We start from the raw sequence: 27,490 nt of genomic DNA on the forward strand, positions 1-27,490 counted from the left end.
TTTATAACATTCGGTGACGTCGCCCTCGGCGGAAGCATTTGAGGGACATTGACGAGACGCCATCGACACAGGACGCCCTCTGCCGAAAAAGTTTCCAAAGTGCACAGCTGTGAACATTACATGTCAAAGATGTGGAATAAGTTGGAGGAACATCCAATCGAAGGAACGTTACCAGTTGGTAAGTAACTTGTTCTTTGGTGCCCAGGTTCTATTGTGGTTGTGGATGCTTTAGTGCAAGCTCACATCCCTCCTGAATACTGCAGCCTGCCCTCGGCCCACGTTTCCACAAGAAGGGAAGCAGGTATATCTTTTGGGATGGGCCTGTTTCATCTTTGTGATTGGGATCACTGCTGATTTAGTAGTAGTGTGGCTGCGTAGGAGTGTTATCCATTACTCATTCCTGTGCTCCTGCAGAGCAGTAGTCATTTCATCACACTACCTCTGCTACAGCCAGGACAATCTGCCCTCTTCACATACAGCTCTACCAAACACCCAAACTAACTTGGTTACGTTCTCCACTTCTAATCATTCTCTCAACTCGTAAAAATACTCTTAGTCACCCGCACCCTCTACAATATTTCCTGTTGTTCTACCACTTCCCAGCACTGCCTCCATATATGTTGGCTCGCTGTGAGAAGTAAATACCTTTTCAAATTACTACAGCTTGTCTTTAAATCCGTGCATGGGCTTGCACCCTTTTATGTGGTTGACATAGTCTCCCAACTACTCTCCTCTGCACAACCAGCACGTTAGCAGCACCCTAATCGCTTCACTGGCCACTGGTGCATTCTTTCACTTTCAATCCTTCTCGCTCCTTGCCCTACAACACGAACTCCCTACTGTATGTCAAAAACTGCACTACCCCTGCTCCTTTAAGTCTTCATTACAACTCCACCTCTTGACCTGTGAAGAAGTATCCTCAGCTACTGCCTAAAAGCTTCTCCTCCCGATTAACCCTCACCAACTAAATTGTATGTAGGACCCTGTAAATATCAATTTCCCGTAGACTATTATATGCCATGTGTCCGATTGCTGCCCTGATGTATGTACTCTGTTTTCCCTTCAATCTAGGAGTCAATTGCATATCACCAGCCCCTCAAACATATTTCTTCCTCAATAAATACAAAACATTTTACTTGGTTTGCCAAACACAAGATCTCAACTCTTTTGTGTTAATTGCATAAAAACATGGATGCACAGTAGTGCTTGTCCGTGTGTTCTGTTCCTACAACTACACATTTTTGCTTTGGTAATTTTAGGCCTGGGTGTTGCCTGTGTCATGGTTTCATGCTTTAGTTTTTTATGTATGGGTATTATTCAGGTGTGCGAGTCGTTCAAGTGTATGCATTAGGCATACACATTAATCAGATGTGCAAGTGAGTTTATGCTTTGGATATTTTAGGCATGTCATTGCTCAGGTGTGTAAAGTATTCTTCTGTGGACAGTGACATTCTCAAGAACCCAGTGTTATTTACATCTAAAACCAGCAGAGTGCTTCTAATGCGCCACTTCCTAAATTTAAAAAGCAAGGTTAGTTTCATGTTTGAATGGATATAGAGCTTTTAGCATTGAGTGGCTGAACTCCATGTTGGACTGTTGTGTATTCTTTGAACACATAGGGCTCTTCTTTCTCTGTGAAAGGGGTGCTTGTGCAAATATTATGGTGCTCAAAGTATAACTTTGTGATTCCGGTGCAAGAGTACAAGCTCAAACTCTTTATCTCGTACCCCAGTGTTCTGCCTCCGCGCCCAATCCTTTGAACTGTCTCTAATTTGAGCTTTCCAGGTAGAATGGTAAAACAGTGACCTGTATTTCTCACCCTCTTTGTAATACCAGGACTCCTTCAGCAACGTGCACCAGTGGCTAGAAGAGATAAACCGCTATGCCAGTGACAATGTGAATAAGCTGCTGGTGGGAAACAAGTGCGACCTGACCACCAAGAAGGTGGTGGATTACACAGCTGCAAAGGTGAGTGCACATGTATTATGATCTGAGAAAACATACCAATTTCCCCACGGTTAATATGTTTAGAAGAGTCATACACAGTCACTTTTATGGTAAAATATGCCCTGGCATTTACATGTTTTGTTTTCCATTCCCCATTTGCTAGAGTTTGGCATCCACCCGAGATGCAGTCAGAATAACCCCTAAGGAGATGGCAGGCTTTGCTATAAAGGATAGTGCTTATACTAGACTCTGAGCTTAAAAAGAGATTGTTGCGAATGATCGCCGCACAGCACGTGAACCCTCTGCACTTGAGCACCTGCCCATTTTACTGTTAGTCAGCAATATTGTTTGGGGCATACCATTTGAACTCTCAAGAAACATACCCTCATGTGAAATATCTACATTAGAATGTCCTTACACAGTTCACAGTAAAATATCATGAATTTACACTTCCTGTGAAATATCTCTAGAAATCCTAAGATCTAATAACTCATAAAACGCCCTCACACACACCGGCATCTATACATTTCTATTTTGTTATAAAAATAACAAATGAGCATCAGAAGCATTAAAGAAAATCAATAAACAATTACCATTATAAGTGTGCATGAATACCACTCCACATCCCTACTCTCTTTGTATGTACCTCTAAAGCCCATCTGAGTATGTGAAGTCTTCAAATAAACAAAGCCTTGGAGAAAGAAAACAATATTCCATTCAGTAAAAATGAAGAAAAAGCAATTCAGGACTCTATCTTCACCCTCTCTAAAGTGCAGTTTCCTGGTCCCTCCTGCCAGCCTACAGGTTCTCCACCTTGCATAGTGTATCATTTTCCTGGTCCTTCATAATACTAACTATCTCTAACAAATATTGGATATAGCAATTTGTTAGCTCTCCACAGGTTTCCATAGAATCAAATGGCTACAGCTATCCTTCTCAAACAGAATCACTCACAAGGTTACCAGCATGTGTGCCAGGGGCCTTTCTGACCTGGAAGTTCATGAATTTGCTATGGCTAAAGGAATTCTACTTCATTCAAGATTTTCCTAAGGAAAGAGGTTTTGATTCCAGAACACCGTTCTACGTAGCATTCAAGTTCTCAGAAAACAACTTGTATTGTTATGACCTCAGCCTTGGATGTACAGATTCTGTGTGAAAGTATGAGCGCATTTCCCAGCCTTTAGCAAAAATGTCCATGCATCTAACTGCATTCACAAAATGGCCCTTGTTAACTCCTTTTTGGATAATCAAGTGTTTTGTAAAATGACATTCTAACTTGGTATGAATAACCCACGTTCTATTGTTCTGCCTTAAAACAAAGCCATCTTTGTGCCTCCATACTCAAGGACATGTGCAGAAGAAATCGTAATAATCCCAATAAAGGGCTTGCTGTAAAGGTACAGTTAAGGTATATTGAGAAGTCATTTCTTATTGCAGCCTTCATTGTTTCAGAAATTCAAAAGTAAATGTAAGTGTCATAAAAAAAAAGTAATTAAAGTCTACGGCAAATGTCATTGAGTCTAAAATTATATGCTCTATGTAAAAAAACAGGGAATGTATTAACATGGCTAATGTTAATTCTAAAGGCACTCTTAAAAAAGCTGTGTGGAAAATGGTATGTGATGTGCAATATGCAAGTACTGAAGCATAGCCTGTGTAATCGTTCACAGATCTCCCAGAGGCGAGTTCCAAAATATATCAGAGTGCCAGAAATGTCTGTAGTATCCATTTGTTTTTGGAGCAAAAACATAATTTCCCACTTTGAGACAGGCATGGTATCAATAGAGATGACACAAACAGATGTATAGTTCTTTACAAAACCATATTAATGATCAGGATGGTGTAGCGCCTAACTTGCTCTATACTATAGTGGGATTTTCCCTGCCTGAAGAAACTAACAAAAGTCTGTGTCTGCAAGTCCAAAACAGTCTGTCTGTGTCAAAACGTATGCTTGTCCTCGCAACTATAACAACACACGATATGGGGCTCTTCTCAGCAAAATATAAGTGTTCAAAAGTAAAGAGTAAGCTACTGCAGCTTCATTCAAATCAGTTCCAATAGAAGTTCATTTCAATAGGGTTTGGTTAAGTTCTGAAATTACCTTCTCCAAGTTCAAATGTAGCACAATTCACACCAAACTGAGGTCCTGGGACTTCCCCAGACAAACGTTCTCCGGTTGTTTGACTCTCATGGTTCCCTTCCCCAAGACTTTAACTCCACACTCCTGTTGTTTTCATCGGCTCAAAGTTCAAAAGAAAACACTGGGTCCATTTGACCCATCTTCAGGTTTGCTTCACCAATTGTTTAGTTCTTAACAGATGTTTACCATTCATGGTTTCCTGGTCTAGGCAGTTATCAGACCACACGGTCCACCCATCACAGGTCACGCAACCAGAAAACCTATTCTTCTCTTTGGCTTGATTCTTGATGTTTGTAATGTTCACATTGGGAGACTTTCTGGTGTTGGCGCAGTTGTCGGACCGCACCATCCACCCATCACAGGTTGCGCAACCATAAGTCTCCCCAAAGCTGTTGGGCCCCCACATAGGATCTTCTGCCTTGGGCTTTCACTTTCCACAGTTCTTGACTTGTTACTCTTTCTCACGTTTGCTGTTGACATCTTTGACAGCTTCTCTTATCTTTGCGATTGTGATGTTCAAAGTTCAGACTGCATTTTATTGTCAGTGTGCCTTTTGATATGTCTATTTGGCTTAGAGTTAATTCGCCAGCACATCATAGTTTACTCAAATAGCAGCTTTCTTTCAGCTCAGTAGTCCATGTGTGTTGTAAGGAACTCATGGTGGCAACAGTAAAGATGGACACAAGTTATCACAGTTCAAGGGTGTTTATTAAACTGTAAATGCAGGGTGGAAAAACGCCTAACTTAAACCTAAATCTAAGGTGGGAGCAGGCGTTGACCATCAAATGAAAAATAAGGCTGTCCTTGTGGCGTCTTGTCAAAGTAAAAGGCCTATACTAAAAAAAAAAAACTATCGCCAAACCCTTACAGCTAATTATAGAAAGTGTGGGATGGGGGTTTCAATAAAAAAAAGAAGTGTTCACAAATAAGCCAGGATGTGATTGCCAGGGGTCATCCTTCCCCACGTTTTGAGCATGGGACAAGATGTATATGTGGAGCACAGAACACACTTGAGCTTCCCAGTTCTGTGCTAGCTATCGGGTTAAGTCGCTTTTCAATAAAAAGTCTCTTGCCTTTGAGGGCCTGATATCTTCAACAAACAAACACAAAGTTCTGTTCCATGTATGGCTTTGGGTGATGGCTTCACCCTTGGGTCACCCTCTTCCGGGCGCAGACCCTTCACAGTTGTATTCAACAAATCAATTACAGTTCCTTTCTCAATTAACATTGGGTGGTGACTTTCCACCCCCAGATCTCCCTCTATCGGGTTCGGACCCCTTTTTAATAGTCATCCTCCCTCCTTCGGGTTCACAATGGCTTTTCTTGCATTCACGAATCACAATAGGCCTCATGCCACGTTTGCTGGTCTGGCAATAAGGATGCACGTAAAATCACCGGCACCCTTGTTTCCGGACCGGCAAACTAGAGGTTTGCCTGTCGGAGCCGCTGCACCCGACAAGTCTGACCCTGCCAAACTTAACTGTACCCTTACAGCAAGCCCTTCATTGGGATTATTACGATTTATTCTGTACATGTCCTTGAGTATGGAGGCACAAAGATGGCTTTGTTTTAAGGCAGAACAATAGAACGTGGGCTATTCATACCCAAGTTAGAATGTCATTTTACAAAACATTTAATTTTCCAAAAAGGAGTTAACAAGAGCCATTTTCTGAATGCAGTTAGATGTATGGACATTTTTGCTAAAGGCTGGGAAATGTTCTCATACTTTCACACAGAATCTGTACAACCAAGGCTGAGGTCATAACAATCCAAGTTGTTTTCTGAGAACTTGAATGCCACGTAGAACAGTGTTCTGGAATCAAAGCCGCAATCCTTAGAAAAATCTTGAATTCCTTTAGCCATAGCAAATTCATGAACTTCCAGGTCAGAAAGGCACCTGGCACACATGCTGGTAACACCTTGTGACAGATTCTGTTTGAGAAGGGTAACTGTAGCCATGTGATTCTATGGAAATCTGTGGAGAGCTAACAAATTTCTATATCCAATATTTGTTAGAGATAGTTAGTATTATGAGGGACCAGGAAAATGATACACTATGCAAGGTGGAGAACCTGTAGGCTGGCAGGAGGGACCAGGAAACTGCACTTTAGAGCGGATGAAGATAGATTCCTGAATTGCTTTTTCTTCATTTTTACTGAATGGAGTATTGTTTTCTTTCTCCAAGGCTTTGTTGATTTGAAGACTTCACATACTTAAATGGGCTTTAGAGGTACATACAAAGCGAGAGTAGGGATGCGGAGTGGTATTCATGCATACTTATGATGGTAATTGTTTATTGATTTTCTTGAATGCTTCTGATGTTCATTTGTTATTTTTATAACAAAATAGAAATGTATAGATGCCTGTGTGTGTGTGTGAGAGAAGGCGTCACGGTAGGCAAAGCCATCGCATATGCACCGGCACCGTTAACAATGGTGCCGGTGCTTCAGTGTCCCCACTAGGACTGTACGGGAATGGGGATAAAAAAAACTACCGACACCTGACTTTGCGGCCGTCAGACTTGTAATAGCCGGTGGCACCAGGAGGTAAGGCGGCAGTCCTTTAAAGGGTTGAGCAGCAACCCGCCGGTTGCACAGGAGGGGTTACCGATGGACACGTAATGAGGCCCAATGTCTTTTCCAACGTTTCACTGTGGACACGCCTCTGCCGGGCTTACTTCGTCCAAACACACTGTAGACTCTTTCTCTCATGAGTCTTAATGTCTTTTCAAACAATTCACCATGCAGGATTAGTTTCCCTTAGCTACACAATCATCTGTCGGTCAAATATTTTTGACTGTACAAAGGATTTTACAAGACCTCCATGTGAATACTTTGAATCGTCCTCTTGCCTTTCTGCCAAGGCCTCCTGGTAACTAGTTCAACAGCTGGGTAATCGCCTAGAGACTTGTTACGGGAGAATTCCCAGGCAAGCAGGGTGGGTTGCTAGGAGTTCGCGGACTCCCAACTCATGGAAGGCCTAACTCCTTCCCCTTTCCCAAAAGGAACGCAAGTCCAGACAGGTAACAAGTTCAACTGTGGTTTTACAGCCAACAAACCACATGGATAGAAGTCCGGGCACACTCGGTGAACCCTGGCTTGCAGGCCAGTTTTTAGAGAAATCTAAATCACAATAACATCATTATCCTGGGCCCTTCTCCAGCAAACCTATCACTGATTAAGATTGGGTGTTTGAGTGGTATTCCCCTTATAGCAGTCCCTATAGAGGTTAGCTTACTGGCTCTCCCATGTCAGGTGTTTGGCCATCCCCGAAAAAGGTTACTTTCTAAATGTTTCAGTATGCAGACCCAATGATTGATTGGTGGCCCCTACCAACCCCTAGGGCCATGTATTGTGATTAGTCGGGCTGTTAGCCCCCATGCCTGGGACCCAAGTTGGTTCTCAGCTCGGAATGTACCTGTTCAAGGTAACGTGCAACTATGTGTCTGCGTTATACCCACATGTTGAACCACCATCGACTGTGAGAGTGCTCCTTTCCCATTGTGGAACTTCTGCTCGGGTTGTAACAACTTTGTTGCCACGCGCTGTCTGGCTCGTGAGATCTCTGCTCGTCTTAGCCGTCAATTCTTGGCTTGTGGTCAGCTCTGCCAGACCATGTGTTCCGAGACCACGTTTGTGAGCCTCTGGGGCTCTGAATTGGTTTGAATTTGGTAGAGTTATTCAGGGTCTGCCGTGCTGGTGTTACTTCAGTTCAGGTGAAAGAATGTCATTTGTAACAATGTGACCTTCACAATGGTCGTATTCCACACATGGCAGTTCTCTGGTTCACGCTGTATTCAGCTTAGCCTTGGCTTTCTGAGATTGTTGTGACCTACCGTGACTTCCTGAGACATAACCTGGTTTCTACTGTATGTGCTTTGCTATAATCCATAGGGTAGTGGGCCCCCAGTGTTGCTGGGTCCCTTGAGGGCTCCTGTGGTCTGTATGGTTAGTTGCATGTGGGCATCAGCAAGCATTTACACAGCATTTTAGCTTCTTGCAGTTTCTGCTTTGCTGCGACTAGCCAATGACAAAATAATAAACATGCAGGCAGTGTGTATATGCTGCTGTCCTCCAACTCGTAGAACTGTACGCCTGTGTTCTTCGTGTATTTGGGTGCATGATTGTGTCCCCATGTGTGGATGGCACGTGTGCTTCATGTCTAACGTGGCTATGTCCCGTTGCTCTAACGCCTTGATGCATGGCTTCTTGGCGCTTTAGTCGAGACTGTCGATGGCGTTGTCTCTGGTTTCCTCCTGCAGTTCTTAATCCACTTTGCTTAATGTTCGCACTGCTCTTGGTTTGTAAGGTTGACTGAGAGGGTATCTTTCATTGTACTTGTCCATCAGAGGCGCAGTGGGCGTTGGTGCGCACTTGTGCGATCTGCGGCCGTATTGTCTTTCGTCTTTCGTTTTTCTTCTGGTTCGAGTGTTTGGCAGGTGGGGGGGTCAGGTCCTGATTTTGGCCTTACCTCTTCAGTCCCCCCTATGGTCAACTTGTCGACCACATCACGATAAAGCCGTGGATCTTCTATCAATCGCCATATCTTTGTGATCCCTGCAAGGTGTCCATAGTAATGCACATGGATGTCCAACGACCAGTACATGTAGGCGCATCCTCCTTCGGGTTTGCACCATACCCACTTCCCTTTGTACTTTCTTGGGTTTCGTTGATTGTCCACCTATATTCCAGCCGGAAATAGGTTACATGTCGTTATTCGTTCTCTCAATCTGTCTCTTTCCTTCATGATATCATCCATTGTTCCTTCAATATTCATATCCATGAGAATATGCATTCCTATTGCTTCTTCTGCTGTTTTCCTGCACCTCCTCGTACATATATTGATCCCACACAGAGATGCTGCTCTTAGTGCCAAGGCTCCAACTATCACCTTCAACCCGTCCGCCAGCCAGGATGGCATCCATGACCAAAGGTATGCTAGCTAGCTTTTATCCTTCCCTGTGCTTCGTCTTCCATCTTTGCATGCATTTGCGCCACTTGTGCAGCTGCATCTAAGAGTGTTCCGTTATGTTCATTGTTGGCCGGTATGAATGTGCAACATGAACTCCCTATCTTTGCGCAAGCTCCTCCTTCCATAGCTGCGAGGAGATCCAGAACGTACCTATTCTGGAGCGCCACCAATCTTATTGCTCTGAGTAATTCTATGGCGTTGAACCCATTCACTGTTATATAGTTACCATCAACTCCCAGCGAGTGATCTGTAACCATTTGGCATTAGTGTACGTTTGTATTCCAGGGATCAGTGATGCAAAGAACATTTGCATTTTACTGAACAGTCTGTGTGAGGCTGGTACTTCATCCAATGCAGCATCTGATTTGCTGGAGAAATAATTTCCTCTTTTCACATTGCTCAGTTCTTCCTGCATCTCTGCGTTATCGGGTCGGGCAGGTGGTTTTGCATCTATGTGACCTCTTCCTCCTTCTGTTGTTGTCCATTGTTGGGAAGTCATCAAGCTTCACTTCTTTCCTTGGTACTACTAGTGAAGGCATGTTGACGTATACTAGGGAGCATATCCCTCCCCAGTCAGGTTGCAATTTCTCGTATGCTTTAGATCCACAAGCCCAGTAGTGATCCATCAGTACTGCTGTTCCTGCTCCCATTTCCAGGATCTTTTCAATCCTTCGTTTTCACCGACCTCTTCACCGCTGTTGTGTTGATAACACAGGGCCGGTGTCTTCCGGGGAATTATTGTCATTGGTCCAGCTTCATTCTCCACCCAGGTCACCAACTGTGCACTCCTTTCTCATTATTTCAGGCACTTGTAATTTTCTTCTTGTACCTTGTTAACTGCTGACTTCGTTAAGGTCAGTGCCTTGCTTCCCACCAATCCGTCTTCCCAACCATTGTTGGTATATACTTGTCCATAGATCAATATTTGTGGCCTCTCTCAGCAGCCTGGCTCTCCTCCTACATCTTTCACTCTTGTCCATGGACATGGCAAGACTTTCAATGTGATTGTCTTGGTGTCTCCCTGGCCTGGTCCATCCGTTATGTACTGTAGTCCTAGTGGAGTTATCAGTAATTGTTGATCGTTGCTAGTGTCTTGATATAATTATCTTCACAAGGGAAGTGTCCTTGGACCTCCACCTCAGTGTTGCTGTTCTCCCTTGGAATCTTCCTCATGTCTGGAATATTGCGAGGTACATCAGACATTCGGCTCTTACAATTGGTATTTCTGTTGCAACAAAGGTACTGGAGGCACTCGTGGCATAGGGAATTAAACAACAGACATAACCGCTCCCCCTCGTGGCATCCCTACCAACTTTGAACATATGCTTGCAGTTGCACCACATGTTGTTCGTGACCCGTGTTGTGTCTGTGAGATATGTGTCAACGCCCTTCATGCCTGCATCAACACTGTGCTTACCTCTCCTTCCCTTATCAGCAGTGTCTTCTCCTCCACCTGACATGGTAATTCCTGCTGCTTGGGTCAGGGGAACGTTAGTAGGGGTCATAGCGACATCATGCATTGCAAAATACAACTGCCATAGGACAGTACCCATTATTCCAGTGGGAATCAGAAAATGCATGCGTCAATTTGAAGTTTATTTTGTCCATGGTAACCACTTATGCTGCTCCGTACGAGCAGCTGATGGGATGATAAAGTTGCCCGCCTGAAAATTGCAAGAACGGTGTTAATAGGTTAGTATTTGTCAGTACCCTCAAGCTCCGCAAACTAAATAATCACTTGGAGCAAAAGTAAATACTTCCTCACAGACTTTTCTTATTGATGGGTCTCTTAGTGTGGGTAGAACATATGCACTGTGTTCAAGTTGAGGATAGGCTTGGGTCAAATAGTCTATGAATACTCGGAAATATACTTCAGGAGTTCTGGCTCTAAAATGTCTGGGTCTGCTTAGAGTGTAGGAATTGGTTGGACAATGCTTCAGGGTGATCAATGGGAGGCAACATCCGGCTATTTCCCCTAACAATTCTAACAACTTGCGCAACAACCTGTATGTGCGAGAAAGAGAACAAAACAGTGTTACAGCTGTCATGTGCGCGAATATCAATTACTGCTCCACATCCTCTGTGTGCAGGGAAAAAGGGTTGGATCACAAACGTGTTTCAGCTGTCAAGTGTGCAAGACTGGTTCAAGTAGCAGCTTTGTAACTTGCAGTATTTGGGAATAGCAATGGGCAATGATTTTCCACTGGTCAAGTTGCACCAGAGTAGCTAGGCTGCTTCAGCCGCTTCGGAGCGTCTGATCATGGGGTGACCGGTAGTCTCTATTTCATGGGCATTTGTACTTCCTTGTGGATCATCAGTTTTTGCAGCGTTGGCCCTATTGATTTCTGCAGTTGTATGTCTGGGCGAGGCTGATACTTTGTAGGGCTGGACGTCTTGTGGGTGGTTCCATACCATTTCCCCTTTTAAGCGAACAGCTCAATCTGTCAGTCTCCACTGTATGAGGCCCTGTGAACCTGGGCTCATTCCAGCACCTTATAAAATTCTTAAGGCGCACTAGGTGTCCTACTTGCACTGAGGGTTCCTATGTCTCTTTTACTGTGTTGTCAGAGTTTTCTTGCTCGTCGTCTTCAGGCCTGCCCTGTGTCCGTTGTATGTGGCAAGAGATAAAAGAAGCGCTAGAAACCAGTGAAATTACATAATCGTACATCTCTTGGCCCAACATTTCAGCAGTACTCTCACAATCTCTTAGTGCTCTAGTGGGAGGAGGCAATGGGAGAGGCATATGCTGTCCCGTCACCACCTCGTGGGGCGTTAAATGGTGGTGGGACCCTGGCTTGTTGCGCTATTTGAAAAAAGTGCCAATGGAAAATGGTGAAGCCAGTTTTTCTTGGTGCTCTGCTGAGTTTTGGCAATGCTGTACTTCAGGAGGCCATTGAGGTGTGAGGTGTCATACATCCTGTTTGCTTGTGGGTGGTATGCACATGTAAATATATTTTATTTCTAGCAGCGTAGTAATGTGCTGGACCATTTCGTTGGCAAAGTGAGAGCCGTTTATATGAACAAATATTTGTACCCTTACTGACAATATTTCAAACCTAACCAGGTATTGAGGGGGACAGATACAGAGTTTTAGGTCTCTCCGTAAAATCTAAAGTGTGGTCTCATGAATTAGAGATCCAAGGAATAAATCTAACAGTAATAACCACTCACTGTGACTGTATGTTAAATGCTAGAAAGCAAATATTTATTCTCTTTAGCATGTGATCATATAGAATATGTTGATAGACAAATGTGACATGATATCTAAACAAACAAAAAATAACTTGCAATGACATCATAAAACGATGCAACAACACAGAATTACAAAGTGTACAAATACATGTGCAAAAGTCAATTATTACTCCATTGACACAAGTGGTGTACATAGTTTATATACAGCAATCGATGGTTACTTCATCGACACGGATAAAGAAATACAGAGGTTCTTTGTATTAAGTGGGAGAAAAGAATATCCGGGGGTTTCAAAGTCTCCCTTGAAAGGGCATAATTTCAATTGAACAATGAATGTTCCAGGGCCATAGGATAAAAGATATCTTTGCCGATATGGCAGAAGCTGACTGAACAGGGTCTGTATGCAGGGAGACCGACTTGATTGGGTGTTCCCTGTTATCTTCATGTTTCGGCGGTGTTAAATTGAAACAAGTCAGCCTTCATCAGGGCTCCATGTGGGGGGGGTACAGAAAACTCTGGTGAGAGAGGTTCTAATGTGCCATTCATTACTGGGCACTATAGTCGTAGATCTGTTCTCACAGTACAAGGCTGATGTCTTACCTGCCGGTGCTGTGAATCCCAAGTACTCAGATTCGATCACAGAGAGGCTTGGTGTCGGATAGCGTGGGTGTCACACGGATCCCAAAGAAGTAGTGAGATCCCAGAAGGTTGTGGGGGGCAGAGGAGGTTCCGTATGGATAGAAAGATGCGAAGGTATTGATTTGGTTACGGGACATCCATTGGGCTGACCACCCAGTGCAGATGGGTGGTTGCCCCAGTACTGTGTATATACAAAATACAGACAGAACGTAAAAAATCATCACTGAATAATACCTGCTAGCTGGAAGGGTATAGTTGTTGTGCCGTGTAATTGTTTGCTCCAGGTAGTGGTGCCCAAGGGTGATATTGTGTCCAGGGTCTTAGCTCCTGGAGGAATCAAAGGAGACAACAAGAGGAGACAGAAAACAGATGTCAGTGGGTCTCGCTGTGCACGTGTAGAGTTGGTAAAACAATTATTGCGGCATTGCGGGAGTCCACGAGTGTCTTGTGGCTAGAGAAACGGGGCATGTGCACTAGTAACAGTGCCACCTTGTTGGCGGCGGGACATATCCCCTGGAGTGCATGGGTTGGCAGAGGGTCAGGGCACATGCTTGTGTATACTTGCCGCACTCCATTTAGTGCGACACTCGTACACAAGGGTAGTGGACTGGCTTAGTATGAGGCATGGAGGGCAGCAAGTACAGTGTGCGCCTCAAGGAAGTGAGGGCTGTTGTCAGACCGCAGGACCTCGCACACACACCACCTTGGGAATACTTCCCGGACCAGGAATTTGGCTGCCCGCAGTGCGTCAGCATGTGACCAAGGTCCAGCTTCTATCAATCTTGAGAATGGGCAGACAGCCACTATCATATAGCGGTATCTTGACATACCTGGATCATGTCCACGTAGTCAACATGGAGATGCAGAAATGGGCCTTCGGGTCTGGGTATGGCTCCTCTCACTACTCTCAGGGTGTGTCCCGGCGTGAATTGCTGGCAGGTCAGACAATTGCTAATGAAATCTGCCACATGTTCGTTCAAATTTGGACAAAACCATGATTCTCCAATATGTGCAGCAATTACCTCTTTCCCTGCATGTGTTGGATGATGCAAATGCGCTAATGTTTTCAGTAGCGCAAGTGGCATGACTACTTTCCCAGTGTTGTTTTGTCGCCATAGGGCGTCTGTAGGGGACATAGAGAAGCCTCTTTTTACCCAGAGTTCCTTTTCTTCCTTGGGTGCAGCTCCTTGCAGTTCCATAATCTGAGTTGCTGGTAGGTAATTGTACCCCTCTCTCATCACCAGGTTTCTCACCTATCCCAGGACGTTGAGGGCCTCTCTTTCAGTTCGGCCAATATTCTCCAAAATAGGATGCACATTCTGCTTCATAGTAAATTGCCTTGTTTCCCCTAGAGATGGCGTCTTCCCTGTTGGTGTGTGCTTGGCACTTCACCAAAAGCCAATTCCTGTGGGTATGTTATCACCTAAATCAGTTCCCCTAACAGCAGGGCATGTTGCATGGGGGTCCCATCTGCTCTCCTGTAACAACTCCTGAGCCATCGTGCTAATCCTGAATGTACTGTTGACGCAGGCACTATCGGAGTAAATTGTCACACTTTTACCTACGCTGTGCCTTAGGGCCAATATGTGGGACACTAGTTCTGCGGCTTGCACTGAATGAGATGGTAACCGGGCACTTGCAACTGCCTCACTTGTCCGGTCTTCCTTTAATCTTAATACAACGTACCCAGTCCTCCTGACCCCATCAGTTTGATCAATCGTTGAAGAACCATTAATGTAGAGCACATCTCCCGCCTCAAGTTTGATCTTCCTCCACCTTGCATGTCTCACTGTATTGCTCTATGTTCTTGGTGCAATTGTGAGCCCAATTTCTTGGTTGGTAGACCTCTGCCGTAAATAGTGCTGGGTTTACAGTTTTGCATCTTACTATCCTTAATTCTACCTTGGCTTGTATTATCTATTATCTCATATCCTGATGCTCTCTGTGTGGTCAGTCTGCTCTTTGGCTTTTGCAGTATGGCAAACAGGGTATGCTCCACATAAAGGGTTATGGTGCACCCCATGGTTATTGCAGATGCTCTTTCTACTGCAAAGGCTGCAGCTGCCAGAGATTGCTTGCCTGCATAGTGTCCTCTCATTACTGGGTCAAGTAGCCCACTGTAGTAAGCAAGTGGCTTATGGCCCATGCTTGTCTTCTGAGTTAGAACCGCCTTTATTATGACAGTCAGTGTGTGGGAATAGGAACAATTCCTTTTTATAGTCTGGGGTCCCTAGCACTGGTGCCGTGCATATCGCTTCTTTTAGTTCATTGAATGCCTCAATCATTTCTTGTGTCTAAGTCAGTGAATTTTCTCCTCTGTGCTTCCTTGATTGCTGTTAAGAGTGGTCTGGTATGCTGAATTCGAAAACCCATGCTCTGCAATAGTTGCACAATCCCAGGAATTGCTGCATTTTCCTCTGTTTTGGCCTGTGGTGTGTTGCGTATTGTCTGTGCTCTCTATGGGGCAATGTGCCTTCTGTCTTTGGATATTAGCTGTCCAATGTACAGTACTTCATTTTGACAGTGCTGGAGTTTGGCCATGACCACCTTGTAGCCCTTGTCCGCTAATACTGTCAACATGCTTACTGAGTCTGTCCTGTAGTGGTCCTCTGTCTCACTGCAAATCAGGATTATGTCATATACGTATTGTAGCAATGTGCTCTCTGTTTCAATATTGCTTAGGTCCATGTGGATCACTCCGTTTAAGATAGATGGTGATTCGGAGTACCCTTGTGGCAAACAAGTATGTTTCCACTTCTGGTTGCGCTACATGAAACTGGTCAAATCTTGCGTCTGGGTGTAATGTCAATGAAAAGAAGGCATTTTTCAAATCGATCATGGTGAAGCAGGTGGCTTCCGCTGGAATGCCACACAGGATCGTTGCTGGATTTGCTGCTACTGGATACTCTGCTTCTACAGTATGGTTAAGAGCATGTAAATCCTGAATAAAACGCCATGAGCCCCTGTTCGCCTTGTGTACAGGATACACTGTGGTGTTGCATGGAGATTCTGATGGTACCAAGATGCCTCTCTCAATGAGGGCGCTGATTTGTTTCATAAATGCCCTTATCTGCTTCCTTTGTTAGGCGGTACTGTTTCACTCGTGGTAAGATTGCTCCAGGTTTTAATTTTATCTCAACTCCCCCTATGCTCTTTATGTATCCTACATCGTAGGGACTCGTGGTCCATAAGCTGTCGGGTACCCTGGCCATGTCCTCCTTCCAGAATGTCGGCAGTGCCTCCAGCGCCATTCTTTGTGCAACCTCTGTAACTGATCTGTAACCAAAATAATACTAATTTCAAAAATAATTTTCCATCTCCAGTCTCTCTTCTCCAAAGAGCGCCTTATCCGGCACTGTTTTGAGCCTGCTCCCTTTTGCCACTCCAATTATGGCTCTCCATGCTCTCCCCTTGTCATCTGTGGCATGCACTGCAATCCAATCTTCCCTGGCTAAAACTGCCTTGATATCCACTGGCACTATTGTTCCCTCTGGCTCATCCAATGGTGTTTCTGGTCTGAATAGGTACTCACCTGGCACCCTCCATACTTTCCCTGTAATGCCTGGCATCCATGCAATTGCCATGTCTGTTCCATACTGGAACATTGCTGGGTTCAGTGGCACCCCCCTCTGCACTGTGCTCCCACAATATGCCTGAACGATCTGTTTTACATTCAACATGTGTATTCCTGGTGTGGAGCATATTATGCCTTTGTCAGTGAATGAGATGGTAATGTTTAGTCTGCTCATGATGTCGCGTCCCAACAGATTTACATGTGCTTGTCTAGAGTAGAACAAAAGTAAAGAATAGTCGTGATCTCCTATAGATAAAGATGTTATCAGTGAAAGGAACCACTTCTCGAGCCCCAGAGAATCCTTGAGTGTTCATGGCAATCGCCTGACAATGCAAATGTCCCCCTCCCGAATGCATGACCTAGTCGCCCCAGTGTCACCAAGAAAGGAAAAGGTTTTGTCACCTATCGCCACCCTTATGCTTGATTCCTCCGCAGGATTGGGTGCAAGCGACAGGATGGGACACCTCAAGTTCGTCTGTGGGCTGTCCTATTGTGGATACATGGATAGTCCATTCCCGGTGAAAGGGTTATTTCGAAGGGATTGGGTCCTCCGACGTATTCCATATCTATGACGGGTAATCACCGCAGCTGTGCTGCTTCGGAAACTTTTTTCGGCATCTGCGTCCTGCGTCGATGCGCCGTCGCCGAGGACCTCCTCCGACGTCATCCGATGTGATAAGTAGGACGCACGATGCCCGTAGCCTCAGTTCCATTTTTTCCGCGAACGTGTTGCTTCGTGAATCTTGGTTACGCCTCGACTCTTTGGAGTTCTGTTCTTCTCGGTTCTTCGAACCTGTTCGTTTTTGTGAGAAAATCCTTCGTATGAAGATGTCTTCTACTTCGTCTTCGACCCCGCGTCCGGGCTTCAAGAAGTGCGGGGAGTGTGGGTCCAAGATGTCAGTGACGGACTCGCACGACGCCTGCCTCTGGTGCCTTGGGGAGGCCCACGACATGGATGACTATCGACTGCCAGTCGCTCACGTCCAAAGCCTTACGGGAACGTAAGAAGAAGTTGTCGGTAGGTCGGGTGTCCAAGCCCCGGAAGTCGAAGTCTGCGGGGCTTTTGACAGATGATTTGAGAGGTGACTCTTCGCGTTGTCGTCAGAAGTCTCGTGGGTCTCCTTCTAGGAGTCGTGCTCGCCTCTTCGAGGCATTCTCGGAAGCGCCGACAGCGGTCGTCTTCCAGGTCCTCTTCTGAGGACTCTGCCCGGCACGTTGCTTACCCCACCAGCCGTGCGACACCGGAGGAATGGGCTTCCTCCGGGAAGAAACTGCTGGCGATTCTCGAGTCGCAGGGTACTAAGCCGTCCGCGCCCCCGAGTGGGGTCGGCCGTGAGAGGTCAAGAGACACCGCTCGCAAGAGTGGTCGGCACAAGTCACGGGAGAGGTCCCATTCGGACAAGGGGACTCGTTCTCGACGTACCCGTTCCAGGTCCCGGTCCTCGACGCGTTCGAGACCATGTGCACCTGTGATGTCTTTGAGGAAGACATCGACGCCTGAGGCATTGAGGGCGACGACAAGCTTTCTCAAGGCTCCGAGGAAGTAGTCGAAGCCGTCGACGCTCAGGTCGTCGAAGGACACGCTCGGAGCTCCGGCTTCGAGGACTGTGTTGACGGCGTCGATGCTGGCGGCGCTGCATCTGACGTCGATGCCGATTTACTCGACGCCGATCCTCTCGGCGCCGATGCCTGTTCTCTCGACGCCAGGGCCGATTCACTCGACGCCTTTCGAGGCCGGGGTGTCGGAGGTACCCCGTGGCACGGGGGAACCCCCTAGGAAGTCTCTGGTTAAGAGCAAGCACTCTCGGGATGCCTTCTTTTTACCACCTGGAATATATTTCGGAGGTGGATGAGGATTCTGATGGCCTGGTTCCTAGTCGGGTTCCAGATGAGATGGACTTGGGACATAGCCAATTTGATGATTTGAGGCAGTCACTGCATGCTGCCAGTGGACTGGACACCTCTCCGGAGGTAGAGTTTTGTAGGCCTGAGCCTGGCTCTCATGCCGATTCCTCGTAATGGCGCCTTATGGCTAGGGTCTCCGAGTACTTGGGATGGTCTGCTCCCCCAGGGGAGTTTGTGCAGGATGATCTCACAGACATCCTGGATGTTGGTCCCCCAACTGACCCGGTACTGCCGTTTCATATGGCTCTACAGAGAAGGGTGGCGGCGGCTTGGACTGCTCCGGAGAGTCTCCCGGCGGTGGGCAGGTCCTTGTCGCGAAAATACCGTCCAGCCAGTAGCGACCCCTGCTACTTGACCAGGCACCCCACTCCGGAGAGTTTGGTGGTGCAGGCGGCCACGGCCCCGGCAAAGCAGGCGTCGTACCCTACCATCCCTCCTGATAAGGACGACAAACGTTTTGATGGCTGGACGAAGAAAGTGTTTTCTTCAGGTGGTATGGCGCTTCAGGCGGCCAACTCCATTTGTGCCTTGTCTCGTTTCACACACACTCTGTGGAACTGTGTTGTGTTAGCGGCTGAACATATTCCCGAAGGGGACGAACGGGATGGTTTCCTTGCTATGGTCCAGGATGGTAAGGATACCATGTGTGAGTCCGTTCAGTCGGGTTTGGACATGGCTGAATGCGTCAGCAGGTCCATGGCGGCGAGCACCGTGATACGCAGGTTTGCGTGGTTGCGGAAGTCGGGGTTTGCTCCTGATGCGCAGTCTCGGCTCCTCAACATGCCCTTTGACGGTGAACACCTTTTTGGCAGCAAGGCTGACGAGAGCCTTGAGAGGTTGCAGACCTCCAAAGCGGCAGCAAAGTCGTTGGGCGCTGCAGTTAGCCAACCTCCGCCTTTTCGTCCTAGGGGACAGCAATGGAGGGGTGGTTCCTTTCGCTATTACTCGTCCTTCAGTAAAGCGAGAGGAGCTGGCAGTCAAAGAGGCCAATGCAGGGGTACCAGAGGTGGACGACAGGGTACCCGTGGTGCCAAGGCCGCTCGGGCAGTTGCCTCTTTGCCCACAGGTAACGCCGCAGCCGCTACCACTCAGTCATGAGGCCATGTACCATGGTTCGCCGGTTGGGGGAAGGCTGGCGCAGCATCTTGTAGAGTGGCGTGCCGTTACTTCAGATGTGTGGGTTCTGGAGATCATAACCCACGGCTACTGTCTTCCCTTTCGGCAGAGGCCTCACGACAATCCACCGGGGAACCTCTTTTTGCAGAGTCCGGATCTGCTCCTTGTGCAGGAAATTCAAGCCCTGCTGGAGAAAGGCGCCATAGAACTGGTGCCTGTAGCAGAGAGGAATGGGATGGTATTCCCCCTTATTTTTTGATTTCAAAGAAAGACGGGGGATTGAGACCCATCATGGACTTGCGCGGTTTGAACAAACTTCTCAGGAAGGACAAGTTCAAGATGGTTACTCTCTCTCAAGTCCTCCAGGCCCTTCAGCTGCAGGACTGGTTGGTGTCTCTCGACCTCAAGGATGCTTACTTCCATGTGCCGATCCATCCCAAGCACAAGAAGTACCTGAGGTTCGCGGTTGGCGACTCGCACTTTCAGTTTCGGGTCCTGCCGTTCGGATTGACCTCCGCCCCGAGGGTTTTCACCAAGCTCATGGTGGTGGTGGTGGCAGCGCATCTCAGGCAAGGGGGGATTCACGTCTACCCCTACCTGGACGATTGGTTGATCAGGGGGAGCTCTCCCGAGCAAGTCCTGGATCATCTGTATGTCACCTGCCACTCCCTTCACAGGCTGGGCTTCTCCCTCAATTTAAGGAAGTCCCATTTGATGCCAACACAGCGGCTCTAGTACATCGGAGCAGTGCTCGACACTTCCCTGGGGCAGTGTTTTCCTCCCCAGGTGAGGGCTCTTCACATTCAGCAGATGGTACACAAGTTTCAGCATGCCCAGACGCTTCCAGCATTCGAGTTCTTGAGGTTGCTCGGCCTCATGGCATCCTGCATTCTTCTGGTGCCAGAGGCTCGCCTGCGGATGAGATCTTTGCAGTGGGCACTCAAGATGCAATGGTCGCAGTCCTCCGGCAGGATGTCTGACCCGGTTCAGGTGCCTCCCTCGGTCGCCCTGGACCTTCTGTGGTGGGCCGTCGAAGGCAACTTGATGAAGGGGGCTCCGTTTTGGCTTCCCTGGCCGGATGTAACGATCGTGACGGATGCATCCCTCACGGGATGGGGAGCTCATGCCAACGAGCTGACAGCGGTCGTTGGTCTCTGTCGGAGTCCAGACGCCATATCAATCTGTTGGAGCTGAGGGCCGTCAGGCTAGCCCTGAAGGCTTTTCTGCCGACTGTGCGAGGAAAGAATGTCCTGATACTGACGGACAACACAGTGGCCATGCACTACCTCAACAAAAAGGGGTGGGGTAGGGTCACTTCCTCTGTGCAGGGAGGCGATGCAGCTCGAGTTCTGGGCCATCCAGCAGGAAGTTTCGATCTCGGCAGTTCATCTGGCCGGAGACGAAAACGTGACGGTGGACGCTCTGAGAAGGCAGAGCACGATCTCTCACGAGTGGGAGTTGGCTCAGGAGATTCTCCTGGAGATCTTTGTCCTTTGGGGGACCCCTCAAGTGGATCTCTTCGCCTCCAGTGTCAACCGGAAGTGCGAGAGGTTCTGCTCGCGGGAATTTCCTCCAACAGGAGCCTTAGGAGACGCGTTCGTGGTGGAGTGGTCATTCCCACTGCTGTACGCGTTTCCTCCAGTCCCCATCATCCCGCAAGTGCTGCCGAGGTTACAGAAGTTCGGTTCCCGGATGATCCTCATTGCTCCAGCGTGGGCTCGGAGGACGTGGTACCCGGACCTTCTCGACTTGTCCATCTGCCCTCCATGTCGTCTTCCCTACCGAGACAATCTGCTCTCACGGGAGGGGGTCAGGTTCTCCATCCAGAGGTCAGATCCCTCAACCTTCACGCTTGGCTTCTGAAAGGTTGAGGTATAAGGATTGGGACCTCCCTGAAGACGTGATGGAGGTGTTGCTCTCGGCCCGACGGCCAGCAACAAAGTCTCTGTGCCGGTGGCGTAAGTTCTGCGACTGGTGCAGAGTTCAGAATGTGGATCCTTTTGCATGTGACATTGCCATGGTTCTGTCCTTTTTACTTTCTTTGGCCCACAGGGGCTTGCAAGTGGGTACCATTAAAGGTTACCTGGCGGCGCTGTCCATCTTTAATGCTCGTCTGAAGAGTGTTCCTACTTTAAAATCCCTTTAATTTCACAGTTACTGAAAGGGCTCACTAATGTGTTCCCTCCGTCACCTTTCCTGGTGCCCGGTTGGGATTTAAACCTTGTTCTTAAGTTTCTTATGGGTGCTCCGTTTGAGCCTTTACATTCTTGCCCTTTGAGGCTGTTAACTCTGAAAACTGTGTTTTTAGTTGCGGTTACTTCCACTCGCAGAGTGAGTGAGTTACGGGCCCTTTTAGTTAACCCACCCTTCACTGTATTTCACAAGGACAGGGTTGTCCTTAGAGTTTGTCCTTCTTTTCTTCCGAAGGTGGTTTCGGAATTTCATTTGGCCCAGAAGGTTGTTCTTCCGGCATTCTATCCTCCTACGCATCCTGGTAAGGAAGAGGAGAGGCTCCATAGGCTTGATCCTAGGAGAGCTTTAAGCTTTAATGTTAGACGCATGTCCCGGGTCAGAGTGGACGATCAACTCTTTATTGGTTACGCTGGAAAGCGTTTGGGACAAGCTGTGACGAAACAGACTTTGTCTCGCTGGATTATTTTGGCCATCTCGGAGTGTTACCGCTTGGCGGGTAAGGACCCACCGGCTGGCTTGCGGGCCCATTCTACCAGGGGTATGGCTGCATCTACTGCCCTGCAGAGGGGTGTTCCTATTCGCAACATCTGTGATGCAGCCACCTGGGCTTCAGTACATACATTTGTACGTCACTATTCCCTCGATTCCATCCGAGGACAGGATCTGGCCTTGGCAAGGCGGTCCTTTGCTCTATTTGATTGGCAATTCTAAATGTTCTAAATTCTTTCCCTCCTCCTTGCTCTGGTACTGCTTTGGGAGTCTGTCATAGATATGGAATACGTCGGAGGATCCAATCCCCTCGAAGAACAAGTTACTTTCTTACCTGGTAACGTTCTTTCGATGGGATGGTCCGACGACGTATTCCATATCGCTCCCTCCCTACCTTCCCCGCTGCAGAATTTCTTATGCGATTGCAGCTTACGTTCCGCAAGGCTTTGTGTCTGACTGGCAGTAGACTAATGTCACACGTTTTGGGGGAAAAAACTACAACTGAGGGTACGGGCGTCGTGCGTCCTACTTATCACATCGGATGACGTCGGAGGAGGTCCTCGGTGACGGCGCATCGACGTCATCGACGCAGGACGCAGACGCCGAAAAAAGTTTCCGAAGCAGCACAGCTGTGGTGATTACCTGTCATAGATATGGAATACGTCGTCGGACCATCCCATTGAAACAACGTTACCAGGTAAGGAAGTAACTTGTTCTTCCCACCATGGTGACCCCTCCCAGTCGTCTGACCGGGACCATCGCTATGGTGTCCATGGGCTCCATTGTGTCAGTGTTCTGTAATTGTGCTAACTGCTGTACAGTTCCCCTGGGTTGTGATGCTTGTAGGGTCTGGGGTAAAGGAGCTGTCATTTGTGGGGTCTGTGTTGGTGCCTGTGCTGTCTGTGGTGTCTGTTGAAATGAGCACTGCATTTGCCCTTGCTGCTGGTTCTGAGCATAATAGTCCTCCCTGCCCGCTGTATTCTGCTCTTCTCCTTCTCCCCCCCCCCCCAGTTCAGAATATTTCATGGCTGCCCGCAGGTCCAACACTTTGGTGGCTCCCTCCGCTGTCCCTGGAAGCCTCCCGAAAAATCTGCTTCTGATGCTTGTTAATCTGCTTAGAGTCACATGCTGTGCTTATGGTCCGACATCCAGTGGTAACCGCAGAGTATTGCATCTTATCTTTCGGGGGACCGAAAGGGGACGTTGGCATATGCGTGTCTGAAACACTATCCCTATCGTGACGTGTGTAGTACCCAAAATCCCTCACGCGCCGAGGTCCCTCGGATTGTTTTTTCCGCCCAGATAATTGGTCGCCATATAGCGGAGCTCTTCATGAGACATGGTTTATCTTACCGAATTGTTGGTTATTCCCTGTTAAGTCACTTCGCCCATCAAGAACATCTTCGACGAAGACTACGGGGGAATCGTCTACAGCTGTGGGTTCCGGCGCCTAAGATCTGGCGTTCGGACTTCCACGTGGTCGGTCCTTCTGGCCGGGCTACACAGTAGGGAGAGTGGGCTTGGGGTTTGCCATACTGTTATGTCTTTCCTCTTTTCCACTGCTTTCCTTTTTGGTCTGGTCACCCTTCCCGTCTGCTATGGAAAGACTCCATTTAGATTCTGCCCTGAGTGTAGGGTCAGATATCCGTGGAAAGACGAGCACACGTCGTGTAACGCTTGTCTCCCCCTAGAGCACGACGAGAAGCGGTGTTCGGCGTGTAAACTCCTTAAACCTAAAACCCTTAAGGAGCGCCGGTTGAAGCGGTGGGCTGCGTACGGAATGACACGCGTGGAGCCCTCCCTCCCCTGCCGCAACACCAGCCAAAAGTGACGGGGCTACATCGGATGACCAAACGTCCAACGCGGACGTTATAGACCTTGAGGCGGACTATTCTAGGGCCGCCACGCCCGTCCCCGACCCTTCCAGGCTCGACTCCGGTCTTGCTACATGGACCACACCCGGTGACCGGGGCGTACAATCGCACCACACAAAGCACACAACCCAAGCGTCCTCCTCGATGACTTTGTCGAAGAAGACGAAAGCGCCAACGGGTCCGCTGGAAACTTCGGCGACGCCCATGGATCGGTCTGATCCGAAGCCTTCCCCGCATCCGCAGCAGCACATGACGACTGGACATAAGAAACATAACCAAGGCGCTACTCCCCAAACTACACGTGCCGAAGTTTCAGAATAAGAAACTTTGACGGATTCCAAGGTTTCCAAGGCCCGCACAGGCCCAAAAACTACAAGTAGGCCTCTACCCGAGAAGCCATCCGCTGGCCCTTCTGGAGCCGCGGAAGACATTTTCACTGCCGACACATCATCGGAGGCGTTGTCTCCCGAAGATTCGGTGACTATCCGTAAGAGCATCAATAGGATTGCTACAGCGGTGGGCCTAGTACCGGTTCCGCCCACACGTATGGGCCAATCCGCCGAAAAGTTTTCCACTGATTCGGAAGACGATCCCGAAGACTCTTACGAAGAAAGCCAGTTACCCCTCTCAAGCACCCTGAGGAGATCCTCTCAACGCCTTAGGACGGAGAACACGGTTTCTGCTCAGCTAGGTCCATTTGGGTCATCCAAGTGGACCATGGAGCAATTTGAGGGGTGTATGGATCGGCTGGAGCAGTTTTTCAGGGCTTCTGATCAACCTCCGCCGAGAAAAGCTTGGGTAGACCCTAACCCTCAAACACAAGATGTCCAACACCAAGTTGACTATCGAGAAGATGTCCAGATGGACACGTATAGAGACATCTATACAGAAGAAGAGGAGTCTTCTTTTCTGCACAACTATGGGGAAGATGAAGGGGCAACGGACAACTGGGAGGACTCCCAGCAGAACGATCACAACTCTGATATCGTTTGCCTTGACTCTCCCCCATCCACCCCGATTCGACAAGCTTCCCCGGTGGATGATCAAATGGCTTTCAACAACATGTTGAAAAAAGCTGCGGAATTCTTTAAAATTGCCACGCTGGAAGCCTTGCCCGACCAAGATTTCGCAGAGGACATTAATGAAAAGCCTCCGGAAAGCCAGTCTATCCCCCTCTTGAGCTCTGTAAAGAGACGGCTGGCCTCTTCCTTACTCACACCCGCTCAGACTAGGGCTGTGAACCCAAAGGTCGAAAAACTTTTCCGACCCTCCCCCACCGACCCGCTTTATATCAAAGGACACGCAATCCCAGAATTGCTGGTGGTGACCAACACTCGCAAGAGAGCAGGGGTTCCCCTTGCCACGGGAGAGTCACCCCCGGACAAGGAGTCCAAAAAGTTGTATGCCTTAGGCAAACGGGTTACGTCGGCGGCGGCCTATACCATCCGGATTACCAATAACACGACGTTACTGGCAAGCTACGTCGACGCCCAGTGGAACCTACTCCAGGAAGGCCTTCAAGAGGTTCCGGAACCAACCAGAGCCAAGCTTCTCGCCATTGTCTCGGAGGGCAAACTTGCCAATCAGAATGTTGTAAAAAATACCCTGGATACCGCAGAGACAGCAGGCAGGTCTCTCGCACAGGGTACTCTCCTGAAGAGACACGCGTGGCTGCGCACATCCGGATTCAGGCCTGAGACCCAGGCATCCATTATCAACAAACCCATCGAAGAGGCCAACCTCTTCGGGAAGGCGGTAGACGATGCGTTGGAGACAGCCAAGAAGGAGCACGAGACTATTAAGTCGCTGCACCAAATTTCCCAGAAACCCTCTTCACAGAGGGGCAGTAATTCTCGGCAGTCCTTTCGAGGACAAGCCCGCGCCGCTCAAAATGAAAAGAAATCCAGCTTAGTCCCCAGCCAAGTAAAACAGTTCCTGGGGGCTCTAATTCGTATGGAAGACGGTCTAGTCTTCCCTTCCAGCGAGAGGGTTCAGAACATGCTCTCTCAGGTTCCTCAGTATGTAACCATTCGAGAGGTGATGGTACGCAAAGCTATGCATTTGCTAGGGATGATGGCGTCATGCATATACTTGGTTCCCCACGCGCGGCTGCGCATGCGTCCCATGCAAGAGTGGCTCAACAGCCAGTGGTGTCAGGCCAGCGGACAATGGGAAGATAGTTGTCTCACCAGCCCTCGTTCTCTCTCTGCAGTGGTGGTCGAGGGAGAACCTCTTGAAGGGGAAAACCTTCACCACCCCTGCAGTGGAAGCCACTCTCAAGACAGACGCATCTCTCACGGGGTGGGGGGCTCACCTGCTTCAACAGACAGCTCACCGAGTGTGGTCCCCTCAGGTAGCGTCCAACCATATAAACCTACTGGAGCTACTATCAGTGTTCAAAGATTTGAAAGCCTTTCAGGAGCTACTGCAAGGGAAGACAGTGCTGGTCCTAACCGACAGCACAACAGCAATGTATTACCTGAACAAACAGGGGGGCACTCACTCTCCAGGGCTATCCAAGCTGTCCCAAAACATCTGTATATGGGCTCTCAAACACAAGATGGTTCCTGATATCCCAACATGTTCCAGGGTAACTCAATCTTCTGGTAGACGTACTCGGCAGAGAATTTCCTCTGCCAGAAGAGTACGAATGGCGACTGCACAAAGACATTGTATCCAACGTCTTTGCAGAATGGGGGTTTCCAGAGATCGACCTGTTCGCTACTCAGGAGAACGCCCAATGCCAAGACTATGCCTCCAGGTACCCCCAGAACCGATCCAAAGGGAACGGTCTCTGGATAACTTGGTCGGGGAAATTTGTCTACGCTTCCCCCCCCCCCCCCCGACTCCCCTTCTGAACAAGATAGTACACAAGATGCAACAGGAACCAGTCACCATGATTCTGGTGGCTCCCATGTGGGCCTGCCAACCTTGGTTCACGCACCTGATGGAAATGTTCCTCTCCTCACCAGTCAAGATGCCCTGCCCGTACACCATGTTGTCTCAGGACAGGGGGGAGACTCTGCTCCCATGCCTGAATTTAGCAGCCTGGCTCCTGAGGTCTTAGAGTTTGGACATCTGCAGCTCCCTCAAAGATGCATGGACATACTGAGGGAGGCAAGAAAGCCTAACACACGTTATTGCTATGCCAGCAAATGGAAACTTGTTGTCATCTGGTGCAGTTCCAAAGGCGTCAATCCCACCGATTGCTCGCCTTCACACATTGTGTTATATCTAACCCATCTGTTGGACTCTGGGTTAGTCTTCAAATCCTTAAAGGTTCACCTAGCGGCGTTGTCAGCCTACACCACGTCACAGCAGAAGGTGTCGTGGTGGAAAATACCTGTGATTAAAGCCTTTATGGAAGGGGTTAAAGGAATGTATCCCCCCATCACTCATCCAGCCCCTGGGTGGGACCTAAATGTGGTTTTAACTAGGCTCATGGGACCC

At 48.2% G+C, this 27,490-nt stretch overlaps 1 protein-coding gene across 4 annotated transcripts in view; it reads left to right on the forward strand.

Moving 5' to 3' along the window:
- Positions 1–27,490, forward strand: part of LOC138566702 (ras-related protein ORAB-1-like) — a 306,406-nt gene that overhangs the window by 208,125 nt on the left and 70,791 nt on the right. For all 4 annotated transcript variants that reach the window (XM_069644290.1, XM_069644293.1, XM_069644292.1 and 1 more), the window contains one exon: positions 1,837–1,968. In XM_069644290.1, coding sequence (XP_069500391.1) covers positions 1,837–1,968 — 132 coding nt within the window. The remainder of the gene's footprint in view (positions 1–1,836; positions 1,969–27,490) is intronic.

This window comes from Ambystoma mexicanum, chromosome 2p, assembly GCF_040938575.1.
Source record: "Ambystoma mexicanum isolate Mex_15411 chromosome 2p, UKY_AmexF1_1, whole genome shotgun sequence".
Classification (NCBI taxonomy): domain Eukaryota; kingdom Metazoa; phylum Chordata; class Amphibia; order Caudata; family Ambystomatidae; genus Ambystoma; species Ambystoma mexicanum.